Consider the following 19081-nt stretch of genomic DNA (forward strand, 5'->3'; position numbering starts at 1 on the left):
GTATTAGAACATACTGATTTCTTTACTGAATTATATTCTCTTCATTACGTGTACATGAACAGTCTCTATAGATTTGTTAAAAACTGAATTTCTCTTCTTCATCTTCCTCCGATTTGAATAGCTGGACTGTTTTCATTTGAAAACAAGTTCCTCCTGGCCTTGGAAGGGATTTGGTTCCCCCATACTTAGGAAGTTCAATAAACCCTAAAAAAGTCATTAGAACCCCAAGCATGATAGCCAGAGTGGGTCAATAACTACAGAATCCACTGTTGTCTGATGTTCAGATGGAAATACAAATGTCAAAAGGATGTAAATAAAAGTATAATCAGGATCGGTGTTCACATAAAAATTCCACAGTGTCTGGAGCTCAGGGCAGTACAGTCGATAGTTATGTTGGTAATAACACCTAGTCATGCTATTGATGTATTACTAGTCCCTCCCTCACAATAATTAATTTGATACAGATTCCCAGAGAAACTTGCTCCACATTGATATTCTGTATTACAGTTTCATTCTCACATTATTCAGAGAAGTATGTAGGTAGTAGGTTATATCATATTATTATTATCCTGTATTGAATGTGAGACAGGTGGGACGTGGAAAGGATGAAAATATATTATTGACATGAACAAATGTTTGGGTGAAGAGTATATTTTGTTAAATTTATCTTGGAATCTTGGGTCACAAGAATTTCACCCTCATGGTTCCTTTGCTGAGCCTGCAGAGAAGATATTTTAAACACCAGAAAGTGTTAAGGAGTTTGGGTTGTTGTAGGACTCGCTGTACCTTCAACTGTCCTTGCTTGTAGGAAAGATCAGCTCATGGTCTTCACACTGGAATGCACATTTGAGAAAATCCCAAAATGGTCACCCAATTGGCCTGTGTTTTGGTATTAATGTATTTACTTGTGATCAGACACCAAGAACCCGTTCATTTAGCAAAGTGTCAAAAATCCAGATGAGCCAAAGAGATTATGAAGCCTGTGATGAACTGCTTTGTAGTGGTAGCAGTAGAATGCTTTATCTGGAACACCTTGTGGGTGAATGGAGCTACTTCTCCCCATGTAACAACTGTTAACTTCCACATGTACATGATAGCATTCATTTGTTTATTTACTCAATTACTCCCCAAATATTTCAGAATACCTACTGTATGCTAGGTATTTTGCTAGGCTCTGGAGATTCAGAGATAGAATCAATGCCAGTCCCTGCTCTCAAGTTGCTTCCAATCAAAAGGAGGGGACAGATAAGGTGTAAGGCAGTATGAATACTATAATAGCAGTCTACACAACATAACATCCAAAAAGGTTTATATAACCATATTGTCCCTTTAGCCAACGTTTAATTCAATCATCATTATTGGAAAATATCAATGTTTTATTTCTGTGCATATACAGTATAACATAGAAGAATGAAATGTCTTTTCAAACTACCTAATAAGTCAGTATGCAATTTTTGATTTTTACATGAATTTTTCACTCCCACAACAATCATAAATGTAGTTTATCAGGAAATTTCTGACCTTTCTCTAAACAAGTAAAGATACAGACTTATCTTTAAATGATAAGTACTTGCTTTAATTTATCCCTAATACAAATTCAGTTTAGCAACAATATTTAGTTCCAGTTCATTTTTTTAGTTCATCATTTTAATTAAGTTTGGCCTTTGTTCAACCTTTCAGCCCTATTGGTAACTGTTACTTTTCAGCGATTTCAAAAAGATTACATTTTTTAATGATTTTTTCAAAAACCTCCCTGTTAATGGTCATTAACCTTACTCATAGCAGATATTATACTTCTTTATAATTAGAAGGACCAAACATAAAGTTTTAAGCAGCCAAAATGCCCCAGAAGCCAGAACTTTTATCTGTAGGTCTCTTTAAAATAAGACCCATTGCTTTACAGCCAAGTAATATAGATTAGGGGGATGGCAGCTTGGTCAAAATATTACCTACTCAAAAATATAAATGACAGCATTTTGCATGCAATCCCAGAGTAAGGCTTTGCATATCCGTTTTGAATAACTTTAGTGAAGTTAAGTGATTTGAAATTGAATGCAGTGGGGTAAGCTGGTGAGACAGCTGAAAGCTATTGCAGGTCAAGGAAATCGCGTAAAGTGGAGTCATCCTCAATTCCAATCCCTTTCATTGTAGAAACGCCAGAACCATTGGACTCTGAGAGTGGCTGCATCTTGTCATATGTATAGAAGTTTTAAAATCAATTTGATTTTCACTGGTATAATTCTCCAGTGTACTTAATATGCTATGGATGGATTTCTGAGAATAGTAAGAAGCAGTTACACTTCTCATGAATATATAGCAGATGAGGCGCTCTGATTTATTATTCCATTCTATTTTAGAACACGCTTATGATTTTTTTTAAAAAAAGTAAAAGAAAAAGAAGAAAAATTCTAAAAAGCACAGACTAGTAGATCTGAGTTTTAATTCTCTCACTTACTAGATGACTTTGGGCAAGCCCTTTAAGTACTTTGGCCTCAGTTTATCCACCTCTAAGTTACTACTGACATTTTTATGAACAACGAATTTTGAGGTATTTAAATATATGTATTCAAAATTAGCTAATCCCCATATTTCAAATATAAATTTCTTTTTATTTATGGAAACATTTTCCTTCTTGTGGTTTTTTTTTTTTTTTTTTTTTTTTGCGGTACGCGGGCCTCTCACTGTTGTGGCCTCTTCCGTTGCGGAGCACGGGCTCCGGATGCGCAGGCTCAGCGGCCATGGCTCATGGGCCCAGATGCTCTGCGGCATGTGGGATCTTCCCGGACCGAGGCACGAACCCGTGTCCCCTGCATCGGCAGGCGGACTCTCAACCACTGCGCCACCAGGGAAGCCCTTTCTTGTGGTTTTTAATAATTTATATGAAAATCAAGGAGATAGAGAAGGACAATAAAAAACTCTTCAGAAAAAAATAAAAAATAGCATTAATTGACGACACAAGTTCTAAAACTTAAGAGAATTCTAAATGAACTCACAATTCACTAATCAACGAAATCTGATATACTGATTCAGAAGCAATGTGTACGTAACTCACGATAAATTTTTATCATGAACTGTAAATTTTGTTGTAATTCTTAGTTAACTATAAACTCACAAATATTAATCTTGCTCTTGTTCCCTTTTTTGGCTAATGGAGTTAATAGTTAGTTCATTTTGCAGCATACCCTCTCCAGTGATATGATTTTCTTTTCTGTTCTATGACCTCACTACCGTGCCAGACGTCACAGGGGATGAGTTTAATGTAGAATTTAACACCAAGAAATTAACAGAAGTCCATGTCCCACTGATAGAGGAGAAAATTACTTAACTCTGCTTTCCGTGTAATTGATTTTTTAATGCCTTAATGCAAAATGTTCTTAGAAACCTCTCTAAACCATACGTTGTGCTAAATTTTGGTTCTTGTTCATTGTACTAGTTATACAAACTGTAGATTAACTTTGACCCCATCCAAATTGTACCTCTAAGGTAGATTGTTAGGGAAAGAGAAAATTAAACTTCCAGAAATTTTAAATTAAGTCAGATTATAAAGCTAAGATTAATTATTAAAATTCAGTGTTTGTTTGGGAGTTAAACATATATAAGAGGAGTCTCTCTTGATCAACAGAGGCCAGGCCTGTGCTGAGGCTGTTAGGAGGCAGAGGGCAAGCCCAGCCTGCCCTGAGGGCGTGACAGTGCCCTGGGAACTGCAGCTAGACACCGTTGGTAGCTTCGCACGCAGATCTTGCCTTCCCTTCCGGGGTCTGCTCCCCTGCACTAGAACACATGCGATAGCACGAGTCCCCACGAACTATGGAAACATCTGGATGTTTGACTGAAATTTTTTATTCCTCACCTAAATATTAGAATCCATGTGAATTTCATGTATAGACACAGCCCCAAACTAAAATAGTTTCATTGACTAAATTTGCCCTTCAGCGTGCATTTTCTGAAATGCACTTTTTCCAAATGTTTTTCATCAGTTGTTGTCAACAACAATCCTGGGGGAACAGAGAGGACCTTTCAATGACAAGCAACTTGCTAGCCCCTAGGGCTGCAGGCTGGGGTAGTGCCCCTGAGTGCTGGCTGCAGGCTCAAAGGAGACTTTAAAAGGGAGACAGCCAAGATAAGGGGTAGGAAAAGGAGTGGGATTGAAAGGAGAAGGAAGGAGGATGTATTGCCATAGAAGGGATGGGGGAATGCTAAAATTTTTACTCTTCGTCCAATGTCAGGCATTTTATATTGTACTCTATATACTTTGATGCCCTATACACATACAAGGTACAATACTTAAATATCTTATTTATTGAATTCAAGTTTAGCCTGAGAACAGTAATATCTTTTAATCAACTTCTCCTCCCATCTCATGACCACCAACAGAACAGGTCATCTGACCTACTCATTTGGCTCTTAAAATTAAGTGAGCTTTTTAAAATTGTAAGGTATTTTTGCTGCTGGAGGCCATGGCAGACACATACGAGAATTAGTATCTTCATGTCTCAGTTAACATTCAGTGCTACAGTTTTATTTGTCCCTGAAAGAAATTTTCAAAATGTCAGGTAGGAACAAAAAAGGAAACAATCACAAACTTCCCCAGTAAACTGAAAATATAGAGTAATTCTTAGACCATACAATGGATCAAAATGTGCTTGTTCGTTCGTAGGAATGAGTTAGTGCTTTAAAAACCTTATGACAACTGAGGATTTACGATAGCATTAGTTTATATTTCTTTCACAAACCAAATTGGATTAAATGAAGTACAACAAGTGTGTGTGGAATACATTTGTACCCCTCCCTAGGGTTGAGGTGATGGGGGTTACCTGTAGGGCAGGATCTCTCTGCCTTCAGAAAGCAGATTTTCTAGCTGAGGAAGATCAGACTAGCATAGGTGAAGCATTAGAATATTGGGTACAAGGTGGCAGAGTAAAGATGACAAGGACTTAGAACTTCAGCCCAGAAAGGAACAGATCAGTGGCATCTGAAGAAGTTGGGAAAGGTTTTATGAAAGAGTAAATGACACCTGGGTGGCTTTCTGATTTGGGGTGGATGGGGAGAGGAGGGGGACACCGCAGGGAAGAGAAACAACATAAAGCAGAGCCAGCAGATGTGAGAAATAAGAATCTGTCTTGGGTAAAAGGTTTGTGCTTAGTGACAGAGAAATACAGCTTGGCTGAGCCGGATGGGACAAGGTTACAGGAGAACCTGGAGTCTCCCGGGGAGGAGTTGAGTGGATTCTGCAATGTCGACCATGGGGAAACAATGCAGGTGCTCGAGCAGAGGTGTGCCATAATGTTTAAGAGAAAGCCATTACCATTGTGCCTTGAAACGTAGTGCTGGTGAATCTACTGGCTGTTTTGGTCTTTCTTTTTATTCCCCCCTTTTGATACTCCAGTCTCCCCTTCATCTGCTATTTACTGCTCATGTCTGCTTTGGCATGGTGTATTCTCACATCCATCCCTCTTGTACTTCCAATTTCTGATGGCTGTGTAAGGGCCGATCCAAGGGTGGGGTGGAGCTTTCCCCTGGGATGTGGGACCACCTGGCCCTGGAGGACCCTGGAGAGACCAGGGAAGCAGGGACCGTGTGGCTCCAAGCTCCCTGGCCCCTGCTGCACTCAGCAGAGGTATAGTTTCTCTGATGTGGCATCACCCTGCCTCTGCCCCCCTGGGGCGAGCAGGATTCATGGGCAACGATGCAGGTCACAGTTAACTGGCCCTGTGAGCATGTGCTTGTGGAGAACTGATGTGGACTCATCACTGAGCAGCAGGTCCTCATCATATCAGTCCACTGGATGCCTTTTATGCCCTAATTATCCATCACTCTCCAACTTTAAGCCACTCAATTATTTTCTTTTACAGTTAAGATCTCTATGGCCCCCCGCCACCCTGGCCTTTTTGTCACTTTTTTTTAAAGGGGGGATATAATGGGAAGGAAAGTAAGAATTTTAGTTTGGGGATTTCTCCAAATGCATTCATTAATTTTGGAAAAGTAAAATGCATTTAACCTGATGGAATATTTATAAAACTGGAAAGCTCATTGTCAACTAAATCTCATTTATTTAATCTAGTATTAGACTGCCTTTTTTTTTAAACCAGATGGAAAACATTAGCAGTAATAGTGAACAAACATATCCAGGCTCCCAGAGGTCATTTTTAACCACCATTAACAATCTGGTTTTCACAGATTAGTAATATGCAAAAGGCAACGGTCCAGTGAAAGATACACAAAAGGCAGCTGAAGCTTCTGTGCTCCTTATTTACCTAACATTGAACCATTTTTTAAAACGCTTTGCAAGTGAGAAATTTGAATCTTCTAAGCTCAAAACTGACAGATTTTTCTGAGAAGTTGCAGCAAAATACCTGTTTCAAATAGACACATGTAAAATATTAATTAATCCTTCACAAAGCGGATGAAAAGCGTATTATTAATGTCATCGGTAGATTCACCTGTGGTTAATATAGTTTTATTTACTAGCTATTTGTTTAATGCTTCATACTAATGTAAACCTCCTATCTGTGAAGTAGAAAAGAAATGCAATTTTACATATATTATTTTAATTTTTTAAGTTAATTATCTAGTTGAAATGTAATATAAGGTAAACAGTCCACAAAATACACTAGTAGGTCAGAAAGAAGCTGGTCTCTAATGTGATAAGGAAATGGCTTCTAGAGTTCCCTATTCAGAAACTAACTATCTCATTTAAATCATGTCTTGAGGGGTTGGGAAAGTTGTAGAATGATAAAATCTCATCCTGCTCTGTAGATAGATGCAGAGATGTGTGCATGTTCATTTCTTTTCTTGTTTAACCTCAATATTGTATGTGGGTATGAAACATCTATGCATTTAACATCTGGTTAACTGAGACTAAAGTAAACATAGGTAAAACTGCACATAATATGCATTTATCTTCATTTAAAAATATCATTATTCTTGGTTTATACATTTACAATTTGTTACCAACATTTGTGTTACTCTTCTTTTAGATAATAGTAGTTTGTAGGAATTACGTTGAGGTCTGTATTTAAAATGCTTCACCGGTATTTCCTCATTATTTATTATATGGAGAAGAAAGCCAAGGTATTAATGTTCAAAAGCCTACAGAGAGAGGTCACGTCCAAGATGAAAATGAGAATAAGTTTGTGCAAATATGACATAGATAGTACAGAAAATGGCTGCCATTAAGGAACTCAGGATGCCCTGGATATTGTTGTCCTGATGATGGGGAGCCAGAGGAAGTGCCTTCCCGTAACTGTGCACATGCTTGGGAATATTTGTACATTTGTATTTTCATACACACATATGCACACATGCATACCTGCGCACACATCCACAGTCATCATGTGGACTGCAGAATCGCCATTTATAATATCAGGTTGAGGACTTTTCTGTCCGTCCTTCATATTGTAGGCTGCCACTTTGGGAAGAAATTCTGTTTCCCTCTTTGCAGAAATTTTTCCCTTGATAATGAAATTCCCCAGTATTCCTGGAAGTGCCCGGGACCATTTCACTCCGTTTCTTGCTGAGGAAGGGAAATGAAAAGATACGAGAACAGAATTGAAACGATGCATCTAACTTGTGCTATGATTTAGAATTTGTGACCTCCTAGGGTCCCTTTCAGTGACAGCTGAAGACATTTTATTGAATATGAGTATGTGTCTAGCACTGTGCAAGGCACTGGCCATGCGGAAAAGACAGAGCCCCGCCTCCAGGTAGCCTGCCTAGTAGGTGCAGAAGGCTGGAAGCAAACGGCACCAAGGACATGGAAGAGCTAACCTGGGGGCAGAGGAGGGGGATAGAGGAAACCTTCTCAGAGCACCTTTGTCTGCACTGCCATATCTCTATAGATGAAAACGGAAAGCTTAATTATGTGGGTAATTGCAGAAAATGAGTTGAAGCCCTTTTTAATTCTGATAGCAGAATGATTGCATTTCTTTGCTCTGTTTATGTTTTCTGGATTATATAGACTCAATTTATGACTGTAGATATACACATTTTCTTAGCTTATCATCATTCTAGTTAGCACAGAAGCAAAATAGTTAAGAACAGCAATCTGACTTCTATCCACAATACAGTTTATACTGTTTGAAGACGAGTAGTTAAGAAATTATCATCAGCAAGCATATGACTATTACAAAGTAACATAACTCATTTCACGTCTTTCTTTTCGGTTGATTTCTTTTTAAAAAAGCTATCAATTATTAGGAAACCACTCCAGGCTCATAACTTCTCTCCCAGGGACAGCTAAAGCCTCCTCTCACTTCTTTTTCACCACCCCACATTTTGGTGGCCCAAGAAGGCTGGAGGCTTCTGTTTCCGTGGTCTTGGGTGCCTTCCCAATAAAATCAGCCTTCTTCACCTCTAGGAAGAGAGGGAGTCTGATCAGATTTCTCCCAGAAATGTCAGCTGTTCAACCTCCTCTTTTGCCCTTCTAGCAGTTAGCTTGGTTGTAAAGGCTGGGCAGTGGTAGGGGCTGGGAGGGAGGCTGACGTCAGGAGTCTGCTTTCATGGAGCTGTCGTCACAGTCTAGGTGGACTCGGCCCTCATTTTCTGTCACTCCCCTCCATGGTTCAGGGGAATGATACACGAGTAAATGAGGACAACGTTTGGCCCCGAGGACTTCCACCTTGAAGTTATATTTAAAAGACTCTTTTGTAGATATTAATAGAAAGTGAAAATAACAACTTGCAGAAAATAGCCTACCCAAAACTAATATTTTTTCTCCTTTTTTTTTAAAGGTGAACACACACAAGAGACAAATTCACCTCATTCACTCAGAAAGGATGTAGAAAATATGGGGAAAGGTAAAGAAAAGTTTTAATTCTGTAGAACTTCTCTTAGCTTTAAAAGACTGAAGAGATAATAGGAGGATATTTTTGTTCTACACTATATTTTAAGCTTGACAAGCAACATATGAATAATATATGGACCATGGGGTGGATATAATTGAGATTAATGCATACATATCAATCAATACATGACACTGTAAAATAATCCTTTAAAATAATACATTACATTGATTTATATTCATGGATTTCTGCACAAAATCTATCCTATGTCTATGCGACACTTTTTAAACTGGTAAAATATTTTGTCTTATAATAATAAATTGCTATATATAACAGTCCTCTGGAGAGTTATTTGTAAAGATTAGTAAAATGACTCTTCTTTTTTTCTTTATTAGAAGAACTTCAGAAGGTTTTATTTGAACAAATAGATTTGCGGAGACGACTAGAACAAGAATTCCAGGTGTTAAAAGGAAATACATCTTTCCCAGTATTCAGTAAGAAATCACTTTTATTTCATTGCCTTATGATATTTGATGACATTTCTATTATTAGGCATAAGGATAGGCTTCTAAATATTATGTGATTACACAAAGTACCACAGGGTCTTCCGGTGGTCTCAAAGTGTTTGGAAATTTTAGCCTGTTATTTATGCTTTGAATCAGCTGACAGATAAAATTTCTTATAAGAACCTTTTGGTGTTTATTCTATTGGTATATGTGGATCTGTGCATATGTATTGTGTACATTTTAAACATGTATGCAAATATACCATTAAATATGTAGATATATTTAAATAGTCAGAAATATTAATATTTTTTAAAACAAAAGAATTACTCAGGTATTTTTTTCTCTAAGGTAGGAAAAACAAAAGAACAGTTCATTCTTATCCTCAGATAGTGCTAGAGAGCTGCCTGGTGCTTGAGACATGAAGATTTAAAATTTAACAATTCAATGTACACATATTTTATTAATTAAAATTAGTACAATTTTAGTAGTTGGGGATTCTCCATACATATTTAGTAATAAAATTCCATTCCAAATTTGGTGGCAAGAGAAACTGTGGCATAAAAACTATTGTCTCTACTCCCAGAGTCCTAGAATTTCAGAAAGACCTATGATAGGTGTCCAGATTTCTAAAATTCACCTGTCGTGTTCTGAATCACATTTGGACAAATACATCACAGTAGTGTTTTTCGAGCTTTTTGGAGTCTCATTTAGTCATATTTTAAATTATATACATTTAATATTAATTTTTTCAGGGACACTTTTTTAGAATGTCAGTGCCCTTTGTTTTTTAATCCAGGCATCACAAAGCTCATGTTGGTAATTCCTGTGGTAGAGCCATAGGCAAACATCCAGAAAAAGATTTTTCAGTAATTGTGACAAGTTTAATAGTATGAGCACAAAGGTCTGCACTCGCCAGGGCTTCTCAAATGTAATCATCAACACAAACTGAAAGACATGCCCTCTCGGGTAGCAGTTTTGAATAGTACTGGGATCCTGGTAACATGTCAAACTAAGTTCCACCAGCCTGCTTAGCAGGGATAAGAATGAAGAGGACTCATGATGGAGGAGAGTTCTGGCCCCAAGGAGCGATAGGGTCGGTCAAGTTTGTGATCTGTCAGTATCCGCAAGGGAGGTTTGGAGCTCACGATGCTTCAGTATTTTGAATTTGGAGAATGTCTGCTGAGGCTTAGAATAAGATGGAAGGGAGGAGAATGGCCAGTAGCTTTTGACAGTACGTTGGGATCATCATGACATTTGTAGCTTCAAGAAAAAGAGAAACATATTAAGAATATCTTTGAAACCTTGAAAAACAGGTGCTTCCAAGGGATCCAGGATTCTCTCATTTCTAAAACCACATCTTAAAAAAGACTGCACAGTTCCTTGCAGCGATGAGCAGACACTGAGTGATTTGTGTCCCTTCTAAGCTGATGTTTATCTAATTATTGAGTTTGCAGATCCAGTAGAGTGAGTCCAAATCCCACTGGATCCCCAAAGTATCCACCTAACTCCATGTGAAACCCGTGTAGCCATAATTTATCCCATTAATAAAAGCTAATCATCATTTTAAGGAATTAAGTAATTTGTACATTTTCTTACTAATTACTCTACCATACAACATGGACGTGTTTCTGTTTTTTAAAAAGTTTGGATGTCGTAGTACAACTGTCCAGCTTCCATTCAGACCCATCACTCATCCTCCTGGTGTGAATTAAAATGAATCCTCTGTGATTGCCATGTATGTGAAACACTTCAATTAAACAACAACAGAAAAGTTTTGCCCATTTTTATCTACAGTGTACTCCACTGACCAAGGAAGTGGTGCCCAAGTTTGAATAATGCGTGGTTTAGACACACCACCAAGGGGCAGTTAATTTCACACCGGTGAAAATAGCAAATGCACATTACGTGCTTGTTAACTAAATGTGAGAGGCCATGAGGCTGGCAGACAGATTTAGATTCGCTCAGATGGAAAGGGGAGGACGGAACTTTGTAAAGCCGCCATCAGAAGGAAGCAGAGAGGAATCCCAGCAAGAGCTTTTTACTAGGAGGTGGACTCACAGTCACAACACTTCAAACCCGGTTCACTTAGAGCACTGGGGACCTAAGCTAAGCTATCACCTGTGACGGTTAGGAAGCCAGGCTCAAAATACCCTGAGATACTTTGTGGCTCTGCTACCTCATGGCTGTAGGACCTTGGAAACTGTAAAGTGGGCCGGATAATTCCTGTCCCACAGGAAGATGAGGACCAAATGCGAGGTTCCACGTGAAGGTCTGAGCACATCCCTAGCACAGGATAAGTGCTCGATGACATCAGCAGTGATGGTGATGGTCATGACGCAGCAGGGGGAGGAAGAGGAAACTTAGCATCGAGCTCTCGAAAAGCATGTCTAGAATGGGTCCACACTTCTGAGCTTCTCTTGTTGTGCTTTGGGAGTGAGGGTGACCTATGGCACAGAATAGTGGGGATAAAGATGAGAGGAAGGAGGAGGTGGGGGAGGGGGGAAAGTGGAAGAGGCGGAGGGGAGAAAGCAGGCCTCCGTACTCTGTGGGCAGAGGTTGGGAGGAGGAGGAAGCACAAGCAAGTCTCTCCACTTGCTGGACAGAGGCTTCCAGAGCTGCAAGACTGATGGGGAAATGCAGGGAGGAGGAAAGGAGTGGACACCGCAGAGCAAGCAGGCATTCACCATTCAGGTGGAGGCAGCAGAGAGCCTGGTGGCTTGTAGCGGGGTCTCCAGGTTTGGACACTGACTCCCCCACTGAGTAACCTTAGGCAAGTTACCTAACCCCCTTTTCAACCGTAGAACAATACTGCTACCCATCTCGTGGCGTTGCAGAGGATTAAACGTATGAAGTGTTTCGCATGGCGACTAGTGACTCATCCATAGTAATGTGCGTTGCTGCGACTGTTACCATTTTAAGGGTAATATGTACATTCCTGCAGGGGCTTTATTGTAAACCAGCTGATATTAGAAATCAGAACTTCTAGAGCTTTCCTGGGCTGTAGTTATAGAGGCTGAAACAGGCAGTGAAACTTACTTTGATACGAGACAATCCATTTAGTTGACCACCTGGGTAGAACATGAGAAGAGAGCTCAGGAGGGGATCCTGAGGGAAGGTGGGAGAAATGTAATTTAGACTGGGTAGAAGTAAGAGTTTGGAGGAAATGGATGACGAGGAGCTTCACCTTTATCAAGGTCACTGAGGTGACAGTAGGACAGCTGGCCCCACATCCTGCAATGACAGTCATGTTTAATTGGACAGGAGTAAATGGTTGGAGACCCTGCCCCCAAGATGCCACCATTCCAAGCTCTCCCACTAAGGACTGGTCTGATCATTTTTTTTGTTTCTGCTTTTGGTTTTTTTTTGCGGTACGCGGGCCTCTCACTGTTGTGGCCTCTCCCGTTGCGGAGCACAGGCTCCGGATGCGCAGGCCCAGCGGCCATGGCTCATGGGCCCAGCCGCTCCGCGGCATGTGGGATCCTCCTGGACCAGGGCACGAACCCGTGTCCCCTGCATCGGCAGGCGGACTCCCAACCACTGCGCCACCAGGGAAGCCTTGGTCTGATCATTTTTGCGGCTGCAAATCCAGAAGTCATTTCAGCCATCACATTGTGTCTGCCTTCCCTAGTGAAGCTCTCCTTCCTCCCGGCTCCTCCAACACCCTGCACCTTCCTTTATTACAGTATTCAGGCCTTTGCTGTCATTTTTCATTCATTTTACTCTCTTGCCACTGGCCATCAGTATAACTTCAGAGCCTAGGCCTGACTGGGACCTGCCAAAGGGTTGCTGGATGAGGCCACGAATGGAGAAGGCCCTCACCCTCTCCCTCTCCTGTGTCGCTGCCGCGGGGTGCCCTGCGTCCTCACCTCCCTTCCCCACTCCAGCCCTTTCTGCTCGCTGCTATTAGCCCTGCCTTTCTAAAAATCTACCTTTGGCACCACGTCTTCCACTCACTGTAGTGATTCCCTACTGCTGACCGTATCGCGTCTCATCTAACTCCTGACTGGCTTTTACAATCCTCCATAATCGGCCCACCCAGGCTTATTTCCACTTCTCCCCCTACTCACTTCCACTTACCCTGCGGACCACCCTCGCCCCTCACTTTCCACCTCTGCACCCTGCGTTTCTCTAGTCCAAATGCCTCCCTTGTCTAGGTGCTCCTCATTATTTGGGACACAGCTCAAGCTCTGCCACCTCCAGGAAGCCTTCCCGCTCTTGCAGTTTGCACTCTGTGCTGAAGTCCTCCTGTGTTTATTTCTAGTTCCATGGGTGTTTTGTGTTCACTCCTCTCTGATCGTTTCACCCTCTACCCGACAGTGTTGTAAATAATTTCAGAAAAGTGTCTTCTGTTGCTGCCCATTGCAGCAAATTGTGGGAACATGACATACTCTCAATCAATGGTTGATATAAATATTGGAGTCATATTCGAAGAGATTAAAACTGACAATGAAGATGAGATTGGATCACTGATAAAGGAGATTAGCAAGGACTCATGAGTTGAGTCCTTGGATTTGCAGGTATGATGACAAATTCATGGCATTTGAGAGAAGCAAGTGGAAAGGCCAGTGGTTTACAACAGGGAAGACCTACTAATGGCTGGGGTTTTGTGAAAAACTTAACTGGTAGATTTTGATCATGTCATCGTCTTAGATTTTTATAAAAAATTTCTTTTCCAAGTTACTTTTAAGGTTACTTCTTATTAAAAACGAACTACATTTCATCTACCTGAATATGGTTGTCCCATCTTTCACCTGTGGCTGTTACTAGATTCATTCTGTGTTCAGTGGTTTCCGTCCTTCCTTCCTCTCTCTTTGTTGTAGCATCCTCTGGAGAAGCAGGGATGGGGATTCTAAACCATGGTACAGATCAAAAGTCTCTGTCGTTGTTTAAAAGCAGTGATAACAAAATAAAGATTATGTAAGTGAAATAAGCCCCAAAGCCTATTGCTTGATGAGTAGGCTCTACCAGGGGAACTAGATCTACCATATGAGTTCTCTTCTTATTTCTAGTGCCAGGTATGTAGGCTGGATACTTTTTGTTGCTGTTTGAAAAACTCTTTGGCTTTTCAAACTGTCCACGTTTGCAGAGCACAGCCTTCAGTGCTTTTCTCTACCACCTCCTTTTATGCTATCGTCTTCCAAAAATAGTTGGGTTTCAAGTGATTCTCGTTAGAGTAAACAGCTTAATGGTATTTTCATCTCCCCTTAAATTATGTCTTCATCAACCTTAGAACATAGCAAAACTTTTAGTTTTTTTTTCTCTCACCAATTAACAATCTTTATCTCTCTAAAGTTATACACATGCTTGCTGTAGAAAAGTTTAAATATACAGAAATATAAAGGAAAGAAAATAAAAATCACCCATAATCCTGTCACCTAGAGGAAACCAATGTTAACATTTTGGAGTTTCAGCCTTTCTAGTGCATATTAAATCATTTTTTAAACAAAATGAAATATTATACACACCAGTTTTTACCCTCCTTTTTTTCACTTAACATGAGCTTCTTTTCAAGACTACCTAACAGTCTATAAATGCACTCTTATATTGGACATTAAAGTTTATCCAAGTTTTAGGCATCGTTGTTACTGAATCTTTGTACAAATCCATGATCATCTCCCTAGGATAAACTCCTAAAAGAATTTCTGTTAGAGTATGAACTTTTCAAAGCTCTTGATACATAATTTTATGTTGCTTTCCAGAAAGGTTGTACTAATTTATACTTCCATCCTTGGAACACCACGTATCATCTTTTCTTTAGATCTTTGCTAACTTAAATGGAAAAAGTGGTTCCTTGTAATTATATCCTTTTCTCTCATTGCTAGGGATATTGAACACTTTGCACATGTCTGTCATCCATTTGTATGTTTTGTGAATGCCCACGTATTCTCTCCCCATATTTCTTTTGACATGTTCATTTTCTCCTGGTTTATGTGAGCTCTTTATATACTAAAATATTAATTCTTCGTCATGTTGCAAATATTCTTTTGTTTCTGTCCATTTTTAAATGTTGACTATGGTGTTTTGTGTTTATTGTCATACCAAAGTTTTAACTTTTTATCTAATCAAATCTGTAAGTCTTTCCTGTTTGCTTTTTGTCTTTGATGCCCTTCCTCACTCCAATTTTATAAAAATATTCACCATTTCTCCGGCACTTTAACAGCATCATTTTTTTTTCACTTTAACTTAAAGAATTGTAATGTGTGCCATCAGAGAGCAATGAGCATGAATTAAGTAAGGACTAGTTATCATCATTCCACTGCAGATTACCCTTAGCTATTTCCTTCTCCAACATCAGACTCTCCTGGGCTGCCAGGGAGGTGCCACAGCCAGCTTCAGGCAGCCCTTCATCTCCCACCCACCTCAGCATCACCCTGATCAGAGGCACTGCGGAGCCCGAGAGGGACAGAAGAAGCTGCTGAGGTTCAGAGGGCAGACCTCTCCTTCACAGAGGGAGACCTGCTTGGGATGTGCTCTGGTATCTGGAAAACACACTGATCTTCTGAAGGTATTCTGGCCCAGGTACAGGGCCAAGGGCACTGGAAGCAGGGCAGTTTGCGGAGCACTGACTCCTGTTGCCTGGTACCCAGCCTATGGGCTTTGACCCACCTCCAGAGCATCCTGAGATGACAGGTGGGTGCCAGCCCCTCATACAGTACCTGACTTCTAATTTTCATCAGTATAAGTCAAAATTACCAGCTCCCCATTTTCCAACACAGGAAAGACAGAACTGGGTGTGTGGAGCCCAACCAAATCAGTTTACCTTGTCATCAAATCTTAGAGCAGTAGAGCAAGAAAGGACCTTACAGAGCACATCGTTCCACACCCTTGTTTGTTCAGATGAGGGTCTGAGCCTCCAGAGGGGGGTAATTACTGTCCAAGGCAGAATCCAGACCTTCTGGTGGGTACTTTATTGTTCTATTCATTCATTAACGAGCCCCTGCTGTGTGCCAGGCCCTGTGGTGGGCTTTGGAAATTTTAAAAGTGTCTAAAACTTATCTTCCTGTCCTCACTGTTTCACTGAGAGACAGATGTATAACCACTAATCATAGTATGGATTATCGATGCATTAACAAATGTAGGTACAGAGTGCTGGAGGAGTACAAGAGAAATGTGGCTAATTCTGGCAGGAGAGGGCAGGAGAATTGGAGAGAACATTTCAGAAGACAGAACGTTTGAGCTGGACTTTAAAGAAAAGGGAGATGTTTGCTATAAGGGCCAGGCCACAGCAGTGGCAAACACAGAGTGGCTGGGAGTGCAATGCATGTGTGGACTGGAGCGTGGTTTGGTGGGTGATGTGGTGGAAGGAGCTTCCTCTACCCCCTTTGCTGCAACCAGCTGAGCCACTTGCCGTTCCCTACTCCCGCCTCCACATCTTAGCGAAAAACGCTGATCACACCTCCTCAAGCTTTTCCTCCTGCTTAATCCTCCAAGGGAACCCGAGGGCTCCTTCCTTGACCCTTGCATAGCACCACAGGCTTACCTCTATTACAGTACCTTTCACATCAAATTCTGAGCTGAGAGTAGGAAATGGGTCTTCTTAAAAATATGTGTATTATAAAAGGCAAAACTATGGAGACAGTAAAAAGATCAGTGACTGCTAGGGGTGGAGTGGAGGGGAGGAGTGAATCACCAGAGCCCAGAGGATTTCAGGGAAGTGAAAATACTCTGTATGATATTGTGATTATAGACATATGTTATTAGATATTTGTCCAAACCCATAGAATGTCCAACACTAAGAGTGAATCCTAAGGTAAACTATGGACTTTGGGCAATAATGAGGTGTCAATGTAGGTTTATCCGTGGAAACAAATTCTGGTGAGTGATGTTGATAATGGGGGAGGCTGTGTGCGTGGGGGGAGGCACAGAGTGTATATGGGAAATCTCTGTACCTCCTTAATTTTGTTGTGAAACTAAAGCTGCTCTTTTGAAAAGGTCTTTTAAAATTAATTAATTAAAAATACATGCTTGAGGCTGGGGAAGGAATTCAAATAGTGTAGAAAGATAGATCAAAAAAATAGGGCTTCCCTGGTGGTGCGGTGGTTGAGAGTCCGCCTGCCGATGCAGGGGACACGGGTTCGTGCCCCGGTCCGGGAAGATCCCACATGCCGCGGAGCGGCTGGGCCCGTGAGCCATGGCCGCTGAGCCTGCGTGTCTGGAGCCTATGCTCCGCAACGGGAGAGGCCACAACAGTGAGAGGCCCGCATACAGCAAAAAAATAAATAAATAAAAATTTAAAAATAAAAAGAACAATGTTTTTAGTTTCTGAGTATCCAGAATCTCATGAGTGGTAAAGGGTTTATTACCTTGAAAGCGATGGGAAACCCTCACGGAGTTTTAAGCAGGAGAATGAAAGGGATTTGGAAGCCAGATGGTCAGTTGGGAAACTTTTCAGGGAAGAGGTGTCTGCATTTGGGAGGTAACAATGGCAAAGAGAGGAGAGGATGGAGGTAGAATATACAGGACTCACACACCAGTTGGCTGTAGAGATGAAAGGAAGAGAAAAGATGATGACAGAGTTTCTGGTTTCTTCAAGCCACTGCCCTGACCATCCACCACAGATTCATATGAAATCATGTTAATTTCTCATTTAAAGCAGAAAAAGCTGAAGTTAGCCAAGTCCATACTTTAAAAAAGATCAGTGGAGAAGATGAAAGAACAAGATGCACATTAAGAAGTCATTCCTTTCTGGAAATACAATAAAAATGATCAATATGTAGAATGGCAAAGATATTTTGCACAATATGTCTTAAAGTTCCTTCCTTCTCAGATTGAGGCAAGGTCTGTAGAACCACATAGGCCCAAGGAGGACGTAAGATAAGGCTGCTACCAGGTGGGAGAGTTTGCAGGTTGGGAGAGTCCAGTCAGAATACATTTATCACTCACTCTCTTAGACGTGAGATGAGCTGCAGTGAAGCCAGGCAGGCACATCTAACAGACCTACGTCTTATCACCCAAGGGTTCGCGTGCACAAGGGTCCACATTTCCTATGATGGGCTTTGTCGGAACTTCACCCCGTCACTAGCACTAGACTTCTGAAGACAGTGGAAGCTCTCAGTACTGTGACTGGCTCAAGTGTTCAAAGACTAGAGAACATGCTTGCCCTCGACATTCCTGAGTAGTTATTATGTGCAAGGGATTATACTAGACGGGCTATGTGATATTGTGAAATATAAGAGATAGACCTTTGCCTCTCAGGATTTACTGTCTATTCTGATTAAATCAGTCTTGAATAAAACATCTCTTCAAACAACTATAGTGTCTACTTTTAAAAATACCAAAGGGCGGGGGGGGGGGGAGGGGCAGTTCTATGGGACTGTCAGTAATATTTTTACTAAATATACCAATAGTAGATTTTGCACTTTAATTAATTTATTTCTCTGTTTCTCACTCCTACCAGATAATTTTCAGGATCAAATGAAAAGGGAACTAGCCTACCGAGAAGAAATGGTGCAACAGTTACAAATTGTAAGATGCATTTCTACTTAAAAATAAATGCAAGGTGATGGGTTTGTTTTCAAACCACCCAACATGTATGAAACTGTTTGTGTTTTTGCCTTGAAATCCTTTGGTCCACTTCCCTCTCCACTGGTTTAGATGCTAATTGCCAAGAGATTTACTTAGATGCAGGATACACAGATGTGTCAGTACATTTCCTCTAAATGTAACTACCTACCATGTGTTAATAGACAGATGTGTACATTGTCTCTGAGGGTGAACCAGAGGTACCTGCATTGTCTTCCACTGTGCAGACTTCCGAACACAGCGCTGGGCTGCACCAGAAGCTCAGGGAAGGGC

The 19081-nt window shown here is 40.8% G+C and overlaps 1 protein-coding gene across 1 annotated transcript in view; it reads left to right on the forward strand.

Annotated features, from left to right (window-relative positions):
* The window catches only part of SKOR2 (SKI family transcriptional corepressor 2), a 42086-nt gene that overhangs the window by 9199 nt on the left and 13806 nt on the right, over positions 1–19081 (forward strand). The window contains exons 5-7 of the mRNA XM_032603255.1: positions 8730–8795; positions 9176–9274; positions 18684–18751. Coding sequence (XP_032459146.1) covers positions 8730–8795; positions 9176–9274; positions 18684–18751 — 233 coding nt within the window. The remainder of the gene's footprint in view (positions 1–8729; positions 8796–9175; positions 9275–18683; positions 18752–19081) is intronic.

This window comes from Phocoena sinus, chromosome 14 (genome assembly GCF_008692025.1).
Source record: "Phocoena sinus isolate mPhoSin1 chromosome 14, mPhoSin1.pri, whole genome shotgun sequence".
NCBI classification, from domain to species: domain Eukaryota; kingdom Metazoa; phylum Chordata; class Mammalia; order Artiodactyla; family Phocoenidae; genus Phocoena; species Phocoena sinus.